At 53.0% G+C, this 18,045-nt stretch overlaps 1 protein-coding gene across 1 annotated transcript in view; it reads right to left on the bottom strand.

Annotated features, from left to right (window-relative positions):
• The window catches only part of TMEM132C (transmembrane protein 132C), a 308,963-nt gene that overhangs the window by 192,316 nt on the left and 98,602 nt on the right, over window positions 1–18,045 (bottom strand). The window contains exon 2 of the mRNA XM_030336575.1: window positions 10,391–11,282. Coding sequence (XP_030192435.1) covers window positions 10,391–11,282 — 892 coding nt within the window. The remainder of the gene's footprint in view (window positions 1–10,390; window positions 11,283–18,045) is intronic.

Below are 18,045 nucleotides of genomic sequence, written 5' to 3'. Positions count from 1 at the left end.
CGATAAACGCATTAGGGATGGGTACGTGGCTCCAATAAGGCCGACTCAGTTCCAGCTCATCTGTGACAAAAGTGTCCGCCTACACATTTCTGGTGTGGTGGTCGCGGTGGTAAGGCACACACAGAACGCAAACTTTACCATCGTCACCACTTTTAAGCGTATGGGGCAGCAGCGTTCAACGCACTCACCACGGCCCATCTCCAGAGTTCATGTCATCTTGTGAAACCGCAGCTCTTCGCCCGTTCAGCGATAATGCCCCCAGCCCCCCAGCGCTGACGACCGCACTCCTCCTTTCTGTCTGGATAACTGTGACTAAGTACCTCCCGTAAGAGGAAATCACACAGTATTTGTCATTTTCTGACTGGCTTATTGCACGTTGTATGATGTCCCCAACGTTCATTCGTGTTGCAGCGGGTGTCAGAATCCCTTTCCTTTCAAAGGCTGAATCATATCCCATCGTTGTGTGTGGACGCCGATGGCTCTCCATTCATCCGTTGGTGGGCACTCAGGTTGCGTCCGCTTCTCGGTCGTTGCAAATGATGCTGCTGTGGGTATATGAGCGTCTCTTCAAAGTTCCGCCTTCGCTTCTTCGGGGCACACACACACAAAAGTGCAATTCCTGGATCATATGCTAATCCTACTTTTAGCGTTCTGAAGTGCCGCCATATTGTTTTTCGCAACAGCTGCACCATTTTACATCCCATCCACAGGAGACAAGCTTCCGCCTACTGCACACCCTCATTGACACTTGCCATTTTCTGGGTTTTCGACGGCAGCAATCCTAACGGGGGCGAGGGGGTATTTCATTGTAGGAGACGTGCACTTTCAAACTCTTAAGTGTTGTATGAGCTGGGAACCATTGGAGTCACCACGGAGGGAGCCAGTAGGAGTTGGGACAGCATTGAGACAGGGGTACGGATGAAGGGGTGAGAGAGGATGAATCTCAGAATTGGTTGTTCGGAAAGCTGCATGGCGTGCTGTGAATAATGGCTTGCCAAACACTATGTAAGTATGATTTTCTAGAAGCCCAAAAGGGCCATCCAACCAGCAGTCCCAGGAGGAGCCGGGATATGGATTCTCAGGAGTCATGGGTCTGATCCAGGGAGCAGTGGGTAAGAGCCTCTAAAAGCCTGTGTCCCCCAGTGCTGTGGCGATCCCATCTTTCAAAAGCCCCCCGAGACATTCACAAGAAGAGACGCTTTCTTCAGGAAACCACGTCCAAAGTGAGCACAATACCAGAACGAGATGCCATTGGATGCTGATATTCTAGGGAAACGTGAGATACGGTCTTCATCTTTCTCTATGTGCTGTCCCCCCAAACAGTTCCACCTGAGCGACAGCCACCATCCAGGTCCGAACGTGCTGGTCCTTCTAGCTGATGCTTCTGAGGTAAGGCGACAGAGAGAGAAAGCCCCAGTTGACATAAGTTAGGCTAAGGCAGCAAGGTCAGGCCTCGAGAACATGGGTTCACTCCAGAGGAAAGAGGGCGAGGGACACCGGGACCCCAGCCATGGTCACTGGGCTCACCTGAGGAAATGGCTGGAAGCTGGACCTGAGACCCACTGCCCACCTCTCTCCCCCTTCGATCGCCTCCAACACCACAGGTCCTCTTGTCTTCATGCCCCCATTTCCAGGAGCCCTCCTTTCTAAATAAAATGGTATAGGGGCGCCTGGGTGGCTCAGTCGGTGAAGCGCCCGACTTCAGCTCAAGTCATGATCTCACAGTTTGTGGGTTTGAGCCCCGCGTTGGGCTCTGTGCTGACAGCTCAGAGCCCGGAGCCTGCTTCAGATTCTGTGTCTCCCTCTCTCTCTCTGCCCCTCCCCTGCTCGTGCTCTGTCTCTCTTTCTCAAAAATAAATAAACATTAAAAAAAATACCCCAGTATGAGGGCACCAGTCAACTGAGAGTGCGACTCTTGATCTCCGGGTTGTGAGTTCGAGTCCCGCGTTGGGTGTACAGACTACTTTAAAATAAATGTCTTTACAAAAAACACCCCAGTGTTCCGGGACACTGGAGTACCCCACGCTCCCTCTGCAATTATCACTCACCCCTCAGCCCACCGCTGCTCCCCAAACACGCCCAGGTAGACAGGACTGCAAGTCCCAGGTCCCCTTATGCACGTGCTAAACCATTTGCAACAGACACAGCTGTGATCTGGGAAGCTCGAAAACTAAGACGCCTTTTATTATTTTCTTTTCTTTTGAAGACTACGGCAACTTAAGTCGGTTAAAGAAGGTGGAACGGAGGCGGCCGGTCTGGGTCAGGAAGGCGGCCCTTCCTTTCGGCTTTCAGAGAAGTGGAGTCTGTGTTTCGTACAACAGCCGAACGGGTTCACCGAAGCCGGGCTGCCTGGCAACGCAGATGTGTTGTGGGGAGCCGGGGCGGGGGCCCCGGGCAGGAAACATTATTTCTTCACGTCTTCCCAAGCAGAAAGAAAATTGTTCCTTTTCTCTGTTCCAGGAGAACACACTTAAAATGACAAGCTGAACAAAATGAAAACAAACCTCTCCTTCGGAGACATTCAACAGGGAAATGAATTTTAGGCAGACTGTGGGAAAATGAGTTTCTCGTACTGTCTGCACCAAGCTCCGAATGTGCAGCCCGTGCAAACCCGACTGTGTTTTGGGGTCTCCTCCTGACGATGAGTCTGGGGACCGCGGGTCACTCCTGAGCGCCCCACCTGACCTGGGGACAGATGCCTAGTTGGAAATGGGGAGTCGAATTATCCAGGGGCGAGGCTTTTCCATGTCCTTGGACATACACGGCATCGGGGAAAGAAAAGAGAGCTCCCCCAAATTCACTTACAGCAGCATGCACACCGGCTGCGGTCTGTAACCAGGGGGAGGGTTGGAGAACGTAGGTGCAGGTGCACCGAGCAGAGAAGGGGGTGTTCTCCACGTGGCGAAGGCCCAGCACCCATCTGTAGCTCCGCTTACGGTCGGAGCTGCCGATGGGGCACGTAGTAACTCAGAAGATCCTGGGAGGACAGAGTGGGAGGCTCCAAAATGCCTGGGGTGGTCTGTCCTCTCCGGAGTGGGTGGGACTTCCTGTCTGCGGGGGACCCCAGGATGTGGCCTCACTGGGAGGCGGTCTTTGCCGACGTGAGTAGTCCAGGAGGTCCGGATGAGGTCCTTGCGAGGGAAGGAGAGGGGACCTGAGGCACGGCCGCAGAGGGGACCCGGAGGGACCGACCACAGCGGGGGAAGCAAAGCAGTCACAAGCAGGAGTACCAGCAGAATGGGGAAGAGACGGGGGAAGGACACTCACCCAGAGGGGGCGCGGCCCTGCCAGCTGATTTCAGATTCCTGCCCCCGGAACTGCGTGTGAACACGTTTCCGTCCCTTTCAGCCCCCAGGGCGGGGTAGTTTGTTACAGAAGCCCTGGGAGGCAAATACACCTGCTGTGTGGAGCCACGACTTAGATCCGGAGACACAGCTCAGCCCAGGGTCGCCATCGGGTCCCCAGGCCTGTGCGGCGGGGCTGAGAAGCGATTCCCCTGTCCACACGCATCAACGCAAAGGCTGTGCTTAAAGCCCACGTTTCCAGCTTCTCGTCAAAAGCAGCAAACCCGGGTCCCCGCGCCACCGCGTGCAGGGGCTTGAGAGACGGCCGCCGTGGGTGGCTTCTTCCGCCAAAGCACCGTGGTTTCCAGTCCATCCCCGCTGTGGCCCAAACCATTAGTTCGTTCCGTCCTCTGCACGGGACAGTCCACTGCGTGGATAGATCGCAGTTTGCTCATCCGTCGGCCGCTGGGCATTGGGGTGGCTTCCACGCGTTGGCTGGTACGAAAAATGCTGCCGTGGGCATCTGTGTGTTCTGTGTATTTGTGTAAGCAGACGACACAGCAGAGCTCCCCGACTGGCTCAGTCTAGCAGGAAAGACACGCTCCATGAATCCCCCCACCAGCTACCCACCAGCGGGAGCCCAGCCCCGGGCCCTTTGCCCCGGGGCTGGCTGGGAACCAGGTCTGCCTGTCAAAGGTCAGGGTCACAGAATCCTCTTAGAGGAGGGGACAGCCAGCCTATGACATGACCTGCACGCCCCCCCCCCCCCACACACACACATTTAGCATCTAGGACTGAGTCTGCTGACAGATCTCATCCCGTTTGCAGAAATAATTCTCTCCCCCCCGACATCCCTGCATACTAAGTCCCTTTGGCTCATCTCCTTAAAAGCTTCTTCCCTGCCTCCCCCCACCGCCTTTACCCTTTTGATTTATTTACCGGAAGATGCTGGAAACACAGAGGAGCTGTTAAGTGTAGGCGACATGCGTTGATTTGGTTGGGGGGACGTCGGTGGTTAACAAGGAATGCCCAGCACACATCCACCCGTCAAATCGGGACAGAGCTCATGAGTCAGGAGCCCCGCATCCCTGTGCCATCCGCTGAGGACACCTCCCCTGCTCCCTGATCCTGAGATCCGGCCTCAGCAAAGCACGGGCCATTAACGGAGCTGCACGGCACACAGGGTCTGTCCTCTGCTCCCATTTTTACTTCTGGGAAGACTACCTCCTTACCTCACCGTGTTTTACTCAAAAAAGAAAAACATCATCTCTTTGGGTTGATGCCCCGAAGGCTCCGTTATCGGTGCCGGCTCGCGAAACCCACCCAGAAAGGGCAAAGCGGACCCGAGACTTACTGCTCCCTTGTCAGTAACTCTGGAGAAACACACAAGGTCCGGATGAACGAGCAGAAAAGGAGATGCCGAGATTCCTGACTGTGCTCCTGTGCTGTGGCGGCCGGGGCAGAGGGCGGCCATCCCGGAGGACAGCCCGCTGGCTGGTCACGGGCTGGCGGGACACAGGGTGACAAGCCGAGGCCCACAGAAGTCTAGACACCGGGGGAACTCTCCAGATCTTTCACCGTCACCGTTGGTACATCTTGTGTCACAGAGAGGCCCCCCCGCTCTACACTCGATTCTCCCACAGGCCAAAGTCCCTCATCTGCAAAGACCCAACCTGACCTCCAGAACACAGGCTTCTTCTGATAACTTGACAAACATTGCTGGTTCTTTACTATTTTGTTTTGCCGAGTGAAGGAAGCCCTTTCCTCCTCTCTCTTCAGACGTTTGTAACTCACAGCAATTTGACAAAGCGTATGACTGTAAACAAAGACGGAAACATCCGCCTCTTTCTCCCCACCTGATTGCCCCGGAATTCAGAAACTCTTATGAAATAGTCTCATTTTTCCTGATAACATATGTACTCGTATAAGCTCAACGAGAATCTGTTCTCTTTGTAAAGAGTGACAATTAGACAAGATCTTAGCTTGGCTTCTTAGCATAAAGACCCTTTAAAGGTCTGATGTTCCTTATTACCAGACAGTTTTAAGAACTGAGGTTGACTTTAGGGAGCGGGTGAGGCCCTTTGGATCTGACCACAGCTTGTTACTAAAATGTCATTCTGGGGAATATGCACAGAATCAGTATTCTGACCACATTTACATCAATAATCCACATTTAATTAGCCTTTTTTTTTTTTTTTTACAAACAAATGAGTTTCGCTGTATATTTGAAATGACTAGAAAAATGGTATTTCAGGGGAAAACTACAGTGTACCGTGATCAGATCCTCACTGTCCGTGGTCTCTCGGGTTTTGTGATCTACCTGTAAATGTCAGAGAAACCACCGCGATGGAACTCGTGGGGACGACCTTTGTGCCCGCCGCTTGACAGGCCTCGAGGTTCACATCATCAAAGGGTCAACCCGCAAACCGGGAAGACCCCTGGGACTGAAACCCCACCCTCTGAAGAGCTTCCAACTCAGATCTAGGCTGCTTATCATCTGCTCGGATTATCCACCTTCGTATTCTTTTATTTCCAAAGAGATGCCTCCTTATTAAATTAGCGATCGCTCCCGGGGCTCAGAGTCCTGGTTCAGGGGAGAGCCCACGTGCAGCACCACCTCCTGAAATGAAACACGCTCACAGCCATCTCGTCCCAAGCGAGCGTGAGGACAGGCGGTCGCTAACACATCACCTTGCACCTGTGTGAAATCACCGGGAAAATAATGTGCATTGACCTCGACCGGTAGAACTTGAATCTGATTACAACCCATTCGAGTTGCTCGGTTGGCTAAGTCTTGGCTTCTGGGAACCTCTGCTCTGGGGGACTGTTTTACTCTCTGGTCATCCTATTGACCTCTGTCTCCTCCCCAAGGTCTTAGATGCCCCTCGGTGGTCACTCACACATCAATCCATGTCCATCAGGACTGGAGGCCTGAAGGAACTCAACAGTCTGCCTGCCCGCGTGCATGATGGCGAACGTTGGAGCAGCAAACGTGGGGGTCCTCAGCCTGGACGCCGCACCAGCGGTGACGTCACAGTCACACCAGGCGAGCTGCTCACACTCTGCTGACCCAAAGCGGTGGGGGTGTATTGAAACCACACATAAGCAGAGACCAGCCTTGGGAACTCCCTGAGCCGACAAACCCAGGTGGGTCACACAAGCAAAGCTCTTCAGTGAGATTGTTTGGCAAGACAGGTGAGGCCAACCTGACCTGGGTCATTGCTTGCTTATGCCTCTGGAAACCATAAGCAAGATTTAAACTGTTCCCCCAAATGGAGAGGAGGTAACCAGTAACCCATTTCCTTCCATTTAAGAAAATCCTAATATTGTAACCAACGCCCGTGAAGAAGAAACAGTCCGTGCCTCCAGGCTCTGGGAACTGCTTCCTCCCCTTCCCTTTTCTTTTCTTTAAAAAAAAAAAACTTTAAATGTTTATTTATTTTGAGAGTGACAGTGCTAGCAGGGGAGGGGCAGAGAGAGAGAGAGGGAGACACAGATCACAAGTGGGGGAGAAACAGAGAGAGAGGGAGACACAGAATCCGAAGCAGGCTCCAGACTCTGAGCCATCAGCACAGAGCCCGACGTGGGGCTCGAACCCACAAACCGCGAGATCGTGACCTGAGCCGAAATCGGACGCTCGACCGACTGAGCCCCCCAGGTGCCCTTCTGGGAACCACTTTCTAACATACACCCCACTCAAGCCTCATTCCATGTTTTGGCTGGAGGGCTCCCGGTGTGCAGTGTCCTTCCGGTGTGTTCACAGTAAACGTTTGCTGACTATGACTTCAGGGATTCATCGGTTTTACTTCTGGTTCTTGTTTTCCTGAACTTTGGACACAAGGAAGCAAGCCTGTCCCCAGCCGCAGCGGACAATGGGCCACCTCTTTGGCATCTGAAGGTATCAATTTCGTTGCTCAGTGACAAGGCCAAGGGGCAGTGGCCTTCCCTGCTCAGCCCTTTAATGACCTGCAAGGTCCGGACCCACGGAGGTAAAGCGAACATTGATCCCAACACAGGAAGAAACTGTAAACCTCATGTAACACGGGGCTTTGAGGAAGCAGTGGTCGGGAATGAGAGCCACCCTCAGCATGCCGAGAGCTTCCGGAACATTCAGGCACGTGGGGACGGCAACGGGAATTTTCAGGACCGACGACTCCAACCGTCAATGTATTTTGGAAGTCCCCAGAATAGGGAATAACGCCTCCGCCAGCTATAAGGAATCTTGATATTGATCAAGAAGTCTCCATCAGTCGTGAAGGAAGACGTCCATGGAAAGGAACATAAGTGACGGGCAAGATGGATTTCTCCTGTGGGAGGGAAGGGTGCAGGGCAGCTGGGTGTGGGTTCCCGTGAGCACGCGCCCTGGCGGGGAGGAAGGGGCAGGCTCACTGTTCCTGCCGCATCTGTGTGGGTCCCCTCCTGTTCTCTTACTGCATTTCTATCCTTGGAACAATGTATTTAAACAGGAAAATTATTTTGGAGGTACCCGGGTGGCTCAGTCAGTTGAGCATCAGACTCTTGATTTTGGCTCAGATCAGGACCCCAAGGTTGTGGGTTGGAGCCCCACTTAGGCTCCACACTGACAGTGCAGATCCTGCTTGGGGTTCTCTCTCTCTCTCTCTCTCTCTCTCTCTCTCCATCCCTCCTCTGCTCACGCAAGCTTGCTTTCTTGCCCTCAAAATAAATAAATAGGGGCGCCTGAGTAGCTCAGTGGGTTAAGCATCCAGCCTCGGCTCAGGTGATGATCTCGCGGTTTGTGGGTTTGAACCCTGTGTTGGGCTCTGTGCTGACAGCTCAGAACCTGCTTGGATTCTCTCTCTCTCTCTCTCTCTCTCTCTCTCTCTCTCTCTCAAAAAAAAAAAAACTAAACTTAAACACAATTTCTTTAAATGAAATATATTATCTAGAAAGGGAAAGCCTGCTTCTTGCACAGTCTGCCCATCGGTCATGGGAGCCACATCCTTCGGGCCTCCCGTCTGGGAGTCATTCCCGCCTCTCCCCCAGGACTCTGGTCTGGGGTTGGAAAGATCAGGAAGGCAGAAACAAGGCTGCCGCACTTCACGGCATTACGCAGCGTCCAGCCCTGAACCCCGCCATCACTGCCCTCTGTGCTCCAAAGGGCTTGTCGTTATTAAAAAAAAAAAAAAAAAACAACCCCAAAACCAAAAAACAAAATAGTTTTGCTCTTCAAAGAAAATCAGGGTGAAGCGGGAATCAATAGGACGTCGAGAACAGAGCTGGCAGCTGCAGTTTCACGCAAGGCACGGTGATGTCCTTTTACTGCTGAAACAGAATTCAGCACTTCTGCGAGTTTTGATGGATGTCCAAACACAGCCCTCATATACGCACCTTTTACGTGCCAGGCACTGTTACAAGCCTTAACGAATAAATACTGGCCCTCGGGGGCCTCCCCTGTAGAACAGGATAGGCTACGATGGCATCTGATGTAGACATGAGGGGACAGAGGCACAGGGAGCTGGCACAACCCGGGAAGCAGAAGACTTGGGCTCAGAACTGTGCTGGCTCCTCACCACTGGTGCCGTTCGTTCCGTCTTGTGCATCTACGTTCCAAAGCCAGGGCCGCATGTATTTATTTTATTTAGAATGAAACTATCTGGAACCGACATGCTAAGGAACTCAGGAAGAACAAAACTCACACCTTCCCTGTATCTTTCCCATCAGAGACGGGAGGAAACAAACCCAGATCGTCTTATCTCAATATTTGCTATCCTGGCCAGCGGTTGAAAGGTTGACATTGCCACGAAGTCACCGGTGCCCTGACAGGGAGGTGTGTCCGTCCTCTCACACACAGTCAGCGGGGGTCTGGCTGACCACCGAGGCTGACAGTGTAGCTGACAGTGTAGCCGCACTGGGAATCCCCGCAGGGCAAACTTGGTATCTTGTAAAAGACGTGGGATTTCATAGCCACATTGTAGAGGCCCTCAATCACGTCCAAGAACGTGAGGGGAGAGCGGATACAATCAGCCCACTTAAAAATTGAAAGAAAACGATTACAAGGACAATGACAAGACAGCCGCTTTAGAGAATTATCTGAATCCCGGGGGATGAAGACAATGCCTGGAGACACATCTCGAAACCTCTGAGGGCATCTTATAAAAACACAAACACAAACACAGCCTTTGAAAATGACCATTCTTCAAGGTAAATGACAAAACTTAAACCAAAAGAAAAATGCGATAAAATGCCACCATTCTATTCTGCAGATACTTTTCCCGAGCAACTCCTTCCAAGTGTGATTTTTTTTTTTATTCTAAAAAGAACCACAGCGTAGCTGTAAGTATAACCCAAGACCTTCTTAACTAGAAAGGGGGTGGGGGGAGGGAAGCGATTCTTATCATCGTTATCTTTTAAACAAATCTCAATCAAATATTTTCTCATTATTATGAAATCCGGGTCCACATTTTAAGAGGATTTGCCGTAAGTGGCTTTTCCCCAGTATGAATAATCCTCAGATAACAGAGGCTCCTGTACTCGTCACACAGAGTCACAGAGAAACCCTATTAGAACCTGAGCCAGCAGCGGTGACAGCAGCCGGGTTACTCTGTTGCTTCAACTGACTTTCTGTTCTTTCTTTTTTTAGAAGACGCAACACCTCCCTGGGGCGATTTCTCCTTTAATCACCGCTAACCTGGGCTCAGGAACTGAGGCTTCCCCAGCCCCGACTTGGCAGCATTGAACCTCAAGGATTTTTTTATAAAGGGCGTGTCCTTGCCCTTTTTCCCACGCACGCCCAAAACGGAGCATCAAAAACCCTAGGTCTTTTCTCCGGCCCGGGACCTTACGGTCTCCGTCACACAAGTGCTGTCTGCGTATCTACAAAGGAACTCAAGCTAAAGAAAAATCACATCCTTCTCCTCCAAGTTCGATGGCAACTCAAGGTCAAGGAAGAGCGATTCCTTCCCACTTGTTTCCTTCGGAAGCGGTTTCTGGCCCCCTTCCTCCCGCCCCCTCACCCGCGACGTAAGAGGAGCTGCCGAAGGCACGTGGGGGGCCGCATGCACGAGAACGTGGCTTCACCGCGAAGCCAGAGGGTCCCCGCAGGGGGCCAAGGGCCCAGGCTGCCGCGGGCCAGGCGGGGCACCTACCTCAGGATGAAGAGGTCCACGGTGGAGTTGTTGGCGACGCTGACGTAGGCAGTGACCACGTCTCCTTGTTTCACGGGCTGGGAGGGCAGCCAGATGGCCACGTTGCTGTCCAGACGCAGCTCGCGGAGCTGGGCGCTGTCCTGGGCCCGGTAGAGGCTGACGCTCCCGATCCTCTGCAGGCGGGGCACGGCCTCCTCCGGCCCGTCCCTCCCCGGCCGGATGGAGTTGCCCTTCCTGGCGTCCCCGCCGCCGGCACAGTCCCCGCGCCCGTCCCCCGGCTGCACGGCATAGTAGAGCTCCACGGGGCTCCCCTCGGGCGGCCCCGGCGCCTTCTTCCTCCCGGCCAGCACGGTGGGGGGCCCGAACCAGCCGGCCAGCAGCTCCAGCTCGGCCACGCACAGCCCCAGGGCCCCCTGCAGCCGGCAGCCGGCCCGCACCTCCCGGGTCTCCCGGAAGGCGAACACCCACAGGCAGGGCAGTCTCTCGCCCGGGCTCCGCGCCGCCCAGTCCCGGCCCAGCAGATGGAAGAGCACCTGCACCTTGGGGCGGCTCAGGTACACCTTGTCCCGCACGATGTGCGCCCTCAGCTTCCAGTTGAGGCCGAACTTGCTGGCCGGCCCCAGCAGGTTGGAAGGGACCATCAGGTCCAGGGGCACCACCTTCTGCACGGAGAAGGGCCCGTAGCTGGCGTTGAGCGCCGGGGGCCTCGTGGCCTTGTACGTGAAGAAGGACTCGACTCTGGTGCGCAGGCTGGAGTTGTGCAGGGCGTCCTGGCTGGCCTCCTTCAGGAAGAAGGCGGTCTCGGCCCCCAGGATGTGGTAGCTCACGGGCAGGTAGGGCGGCCGCGAGGAGAACCTGTGCACGTCGTCGGTGACCCCGCGGCCCTCGATCACTGCGGGGGCAACGGGAGACAAGAAAAAAAGACAGAGAAGGGGTCATTACTGGACTCCTGGGAACACAGCAGGCCCAGAGGCAACTCAGAAACGAGGAGGAACATTCCAAAGCCCACGTGCCAGCGTTTTCACGGTCCTCCCGGGGTCAGCCAGTAAAGGACTGTGCGCTATGCCAAGTATATACTGGAGCCTGGAGCTCTGGTTTTTTGTTCCCTGGGAACGATTCAGCAGTGACGATCTCCTATGTCCATGTGACAAAAAGCTGGCAAGATACCTGCAGGTGTAGAGTCAGGATGTTTATTAATGGTATGCGTGAGTTTAAAACATTTAATGGCAGGGATACGTGAACAGAGCAACGGACCAGTGGAACCGAGGGGTCCATAAAAGAACTCGGGTGCATCTGGAAATTTAGCATGTGATAAAGGCAGTACCCAAATCGTGAGGCGAAAAGAGACCTCTGTTTTTGCTTTTTTAATGTTTATTTATTTTGTGCCGGAAAGAGAGAGAGAGAGAGAACAGGGAGGGGCAGAGTGAGAGAGAGAAGATCCCAAGCAGGCTCCACACCGTCTGTGCAGAGCCTGATGCAGGGCTCAAACTCACAAACTGTGAGATCAAGACCTGAGCTGAAATCAAGAGTCAGATGCTTAACTGACTGAGCCACCCAGGCGCCCCAAAGAGAGACACTTTAATAAATGGTTCTGGGACAACTGGCTAGCCACCTGAGACAAAAGACAACATTAGATCCATATCTTACACCATACCATGAATAAACTTCATGTAAATCAGTGATGTAGATAAAAGGAAATAAATTTTTTTCAGTACTAAAAGAAAACAATGGATGAATTCCTTTACGAGCTGAGTGTAGGGAACGCTTTCTAATTATGACTCCAGATCCAAATGCAATTTTCAACAAAGTGATAACCTTGCCTGTGTAAAGGACTGTTTAAATGTTTTGCAGAACAAAAAAGTTCATAAAGTCAAAACAGGAAAAAAAAAAAAGGGCAAATGGGGCGATCTTGCAAACTGCTCACTTACGGCATCCTACCCAGCCTGGCGATGGGCTTTGTTTTGCCCACAGTATTTAAAAAAATTTTTTAATGTTTATTTATTTTTGAGAGAGAGACAGACAGACAGGGCACAAGCTGGGGAGAGGCAGAGAGAGAAACACAGAATTGGAAGCAGCTCCAGGCTCCGAGCCGTCAGCACAGAGCCCGACGCAGGGCTCGAACCCACGGACCGTGAGATCATGACCTGAGCCGAAGCCGGACGCTTCAGCGACTGGGCCCCCCAGGAGCCCCTTGCCCGCAGCGTTTTAAAGAATCCCTAAGAATGGGAACCATCTTTAACGGCTGGGAGGCATCTGGGTTTCCAGCTTCCCCTTACACATGGGAGGACCCGGCAACAAGCGGGCGAGACACTCAGCAGGCCACGGGGCTCAGTTAAGTCACCTGCTTGACCTCCAGGTGCATCCGAGTAGGAAAGCCCCGACTGGTGTCTGCAGCCCAGTGAGTCCCCACCGGGGGCGGGAGCTCGGCGCTGAGACGGGAGAGAGCATCACCCCCGCCTGCCCGCCCTTGTCTGTCCCCCGCAGGCATGGCCGGCAATACGGCCAGCAGACTCCTTGCCGTTTGAAGGTTCTCCTCTCTAGACGTGCCCCCTGGCTCGTACTTGCACCGTGGGTGGCTCACGAAAACTCACTACACACGCGACTAGGAGGTTCAAGCGCCCAGTGGCTGACTTTGCGAGGCCCTCCGAGGCCCACGGCCTTGCCCTTGTCTTTGAAAACCAGCCCAGCCACGCAGACGCGGCCCCCCGTTCCTATACTGAGGAAGAGGGGAGTGCTCTCTCCCCCGCTGGCCTTCCTCCTGACCGCGGCAGGCACAGCCCATCCAGGACATGGGGCGGCCTGTGCCTCTCAGCTCTGCAGCCCCCCTAATCCTCCCCCGGCAGGGACACCGGCTGGCCGATCAAAGCTGCCCTCGGTGGCACCGAGGCCAAAAGGGCTGGGTTGTCAAGACGGCTTTTCAAAGAGTCGGCGTCCTCTCCTGCTCTTGGCCGGAGACTGAGCTGACACCACCAGTAACAAGGGCAACAGCCCTCTCTCTCCTCTCTCCCCTCCATTCCAGAACCAGGGTAAATCGCCCTCAAAAGGCCCTGCCAGCGTCGGACATCCCAGAAAGAGTTCTGGTTCCGTGTCCTTAAACGGTCCATGGACTATTTAAGCTACCTGCAATACTTTATAAAACCCGAGCCGAACCGCCGCATCAGATGTTTTATTCTCGGGTGCCCATCCCTCTCCGAAAACGCCCTGAAGCCCCGAAGCGTGGAGATTTGGAGGCCGATTTGTTTGGGGCGAAGGGGGCTGCAGGCTCTCTGAAGGAGCAGAGCAGTATGCTAAGCCCGTGCGTGCTGGGTGCTCCCCGCCAAAGAAAGCACCACCACGAAGCCTTCTCCTCGTTTTTCACTCTGTCTGCAAGTAGGGATTCCTTTTTTCCCACGTTTTCGTGGATTTTCCATGCCCAACAAAGCCTAAAATAGGACCTTTTGTTTTTTTGTAAATGCTGACTTTGTTTTCTATAAAGTAAAGCTGGAGTGGGCGTGCTGTCTAGCTGTCTTCTCTCTCGGGATTCTCTGTTATTTAAGTAGGTCACTCCTTACCTTTCTGGTGGAGGAAAAAGCGCCTCGCTCTTACCTTCCCGCTAAATGCAGTTCCGAATTTTCCAGTTCATGAGAGATTTAATGTGAGCAAGAAGAGACAGACACCGTGAAGAAGGAAGTGGGTCTAGTACGGGGGTTAAAGGCATGAAGGTTGGCCATAGAGGTGTCAAGCGTTGACCTGCTGAACCATCATGGGATCTTGACCAAGTTCTCACATTCTGGGAGCTTCAGTTTCCATGGATGGATGGATGGATGGATGGATGGATGGATGGATGGATGGACAGGTGGGTGGATGGATGGACAGATGGGTGGATTGATGGATGGATGGACAGATGGATGGATGGACAAACAGGTGGGTGGATGGATGGATGGATGGATGGACAAACAGGTGGGTGGATGGATGGACAGATGGGTGGATTGATGGATGAATGGACAGCAACGTGAATGGATGGACGGACAGGTGGGTGGATGGATGGACGGATGGATGGGTGCATAGGAAGTAGATAGATGAGTAGGTAGATAGAGCCAAACATTTGGGACGTAACAGTAGTTGTGTGCAGCAATTAAAAACGGCCCCAGTTCTCCTCCTGTATCTATACCTTTCGCATGTGGCCCTGCAGCCCTCCCTTCAAGAAGAAGAGTCTCTTGGCCCACTCCTTGCATCTACGTTGCCACGTGACTTACTTCAGCCAACGAGTACGGCAGAGAGAATTTTTTAAGAGCAGTGAAAATACTCTGTATGATACTGCAACACTAGACACATGTCATTACACATTTGTCCAAACCTACAGAAGGTACAACCCAAGAGTGAACCCTAACGTAAACGAGGGACTCCGGGTACATGGGAACTCTCTGTATCTTCTCCTCAATTTTCCCGTGAACCTAAACCTGGTCTAAAAATAGAAAGTCTTCAAAAACAAGAATCTATTGAGCATATGTACGCCCATGACGGCCAGGAACAGCTCCCTGCACACACAATAATTCAAACCGAAGATGGTGTTTCCTAAGCTTCGGACACTCCGATAACACGTTCATGACATCAGCCGTGTAGTTACGCACTACAACTTAATCGATGATTTTATCGATAACTTATTAAAGTAAATACTTAATCAAACATCAGGCAATTAATTCATACATTTGTTTAGATAATCCCAGTGGACCCAATGCTCCCAACTGTTGCCAGTCTATGGCTCTGAGCCTAACACTTGCCCTTTCTTTGTGAAGTGGGGAGGTTATTGAGTGTGAGGTGCTAAAGACACAGGACACCAAAATGAGACTTTCTCCTTGATGGAATTAGAATAATCCAAACAGAAGTGAAAAGGGAATCGCTTTCTCATTTGTGAGACTCGGGTGACTTCACACCATGTCCCCGTACCCCCCAAAATCAACCACGGGCGTCCTCCCACGCTGCGACGCTGTCCATCACCCAAACTCATCTCACGTTTTGGGGACCCCGACCCAACAGATTAAGGAAGCAGAGGGGACTGCCAGCCTTCCCTCTATCTGTCTCCCGACCCTCGATCTGCCGAGGCCAAGGAAACTATTCCATGGCCACCGTGACCCATTGAGCACAAACATCCACCCCCGCCTTCTGGTTCACCTGCTCCCACGTCTCCCAGAGAGATAGGATGATTCGGTAATTTGCATTGATCTGAAACAGTAACGCTGGAAAAGTCCGATGCTGGTTCCCTAAGGCCATAGAGAGGGGGACAAGGGAGCAGTTGATGGTGGCACCTTTTTATCTGTCCTCCTGGTTGACGGCACGTTCATTTGCTGTCTCCCTTCCTGTTGATCCATTTTCTTTATCTGTGTTGCCTGTCGGTGTTGGGGATATTGGAACACTCCATCAGGTGTTCATTGGAGAACTCTACGGGAAAGCTGCTGCCGGAAATTGGGTTTTTGAGATTCTAAGATAGCGAACACAGGAGAGGTCCGTGTCACTTGCACCCAGACAGAATAACATGGGGGGAAATGACCCTTTCGGCCAACAGGACGCACACCGCCTTCATCACGATGCTCATTTGTGGATGTGTTGACTGGAGGGGATTCTTCGGAGCTGACTCTCCCTGGGCTGGGACATGAAAGTCGGCCAGATGGGAGACAGGACCCCCCCGGGAGGGGGCATGAACAGAGGATCCCAGCAGGAGAGGCTCGGGGCCTCGGCACGTGAGGAGCAGGAAGGCGGTCTAGGGGCATGGGTTGGGGCCGGGGTTTGCTGTGAATGGAGTAAGCGGTGGAAGTGCCTCGGGCACTTGGTAAAAATCCTAGGTCCTGCTTTCCTGTTCAGCTGGAGAACATAAAACATGGCACATGAGCGTTTCAAAGACTCTCCAGACGGGCCGGGTTTACGCTGTGTTGGGTTTGCTATTTGATTTTAAAAGCATTGTCTGAGAGACAAAAAGAAGTGGATATGTCCTCATTTTGCCCGAGGAAAGCAAACACCTAGGAAAGTTAGCGTATTTGAGCTCTAAGAAAAAACATCAGTGTCTTGTCTGAGGCTGCACAACGGGTTCCCAACGAAGGGTGGTTTTGTCTCCGACAGGCACCTGGTAATGCCTGGGAACATTCCTGATTCTCTCAACCGGGAGAAGGGGATGCTCCCGGCATCGACTGGCTGGAGGCCAGTGATGTCAACAGGACAGTCCCCTTCCAGAAAGATCCGTCCAGTCCGGGAATGTCAGTCAAGCTGAGGCTGGGAGAGCGTAAGCTAACTCGATTCGCACGCGAGGCGTTCAGGGCTTCACCAAAGGTACAAAAGAGACAGAGGAAGGATTCTGGCCAGACCCGCGTCAATCCGGGAGAGGACAGGCACGCTTGTGGCATAAGGCCGTTCCTGAGGTCAGACCAAACCCAAGGAAGCCCTGCTGCACGATGTGATAGCCATACCTGTGTATACACACGGCATATACACCTTAAACCTCCGAGCTCCAGAACCCTCATTTCCACAAGGGGAGTCCGCTCACAACCAAGAAGCAAAATACCCCAGAACATGCTCAACACCTAGAGAGAGTGTTTTGCTCTCATCATTACTATCATTCTTAGCATGATGAGCAGGACCATTATTCCAACCGTGCTGAGAGGTTACGAGGCCACAGAGACGAGAAGAGGCACGACGACCTCTGCGTGAGGCACGCACGGCGGACCCTTCCGTGAGTCCGGGGGGGGGGGGGCGCTGGGCCCCAGACGCCGCTGCCTGGGGTCAGACCCCCCGGGACACAGAGCCTACCTATCCCCATTGCCTGCAGGAAAACCCTGATAGGATTTCCCTTCCAAGCCACCGCTGCTTACTTGAAACACAAGCCGGCGCGAGCATTCTGAGGTTTTCCTCCTCTCCTGGGCTCGTGATTTATTAACATTCTCCAGACACAGAATGTCTCTCTCTGCTAAATGTGGTGCGTTGTTTCTTTTTTCTTGAAACAAAAGGCACCTTGATAAATGGATTATTTTATTTCAGTGCCTCTCCTGAACAAGGCCCCTGAATATCCTTTGCTGAAATTACATAGTGTGCTTTGCAATTTCGGAACAGAGAAGCTCTCCTTCAAATGAGCAGGTACCCCTCTCCCCCTTCTGAGCCCCTGGGGGGACACCCCCCCTTTCTCGGGGAGAGCTCCATAATCACCCTGACGTGTGACTCCATCGCTCCCCCGGCCCCAGGAGAGCATATGCCTTTCAAAGACGAATTCTCTAAACACTTGGAAACTCTGACTCTATCAGTGTGAGAATGGTGCCTTGGGTACGCACGCACGGAGGAAAACATTTACTAGGTAGAGCCATAAGTCTAAAAATGCAAGGTTTCAACTGCACGGCACTTATATTTTCCTGAAGTCGAGCGAATGGCGGTGGCCATGTGGCCGCGTGTCCCTGCGTGTGGTGTGGACCCCAAGTCCGCAGGGGGCTCTGGGGCTCCAGCTGCCGTTCTTTCAAAGGAACTGCTCCCCTGAGAGCTGGTGTATTCGTTTCCTGTTGCTGTGGTGATAAATGACACAAACCGAGGAGCTGAGAACGATGAAAAATATTTGGCTGTTCTGCGGGTCAAAAGTCTAAAATGAGGGGGCGGGCAGGGCCGTGTTCCTCGTGGCGAGGTGCAGAGAGGATCTCTTTCCT

This window comes from Lynx canadensis, chromosome D3 (assembly GCF_007474595.2).
Source record: "Lynx canadensis isolate LIC74 chromosome D3, mLynCan4.pri.v2, whole genome shotgun sequence".
NCBI classification, from domain to species: domain Eukaryota; kingdom Metazoa; phylum Chordata; class Mammalia; order Carnivora; family Felidae; genus Lynx; species Lynx canadensis.
This window is presented reverse-complemented; position numbering and strand designations above follow the sequence as displayed.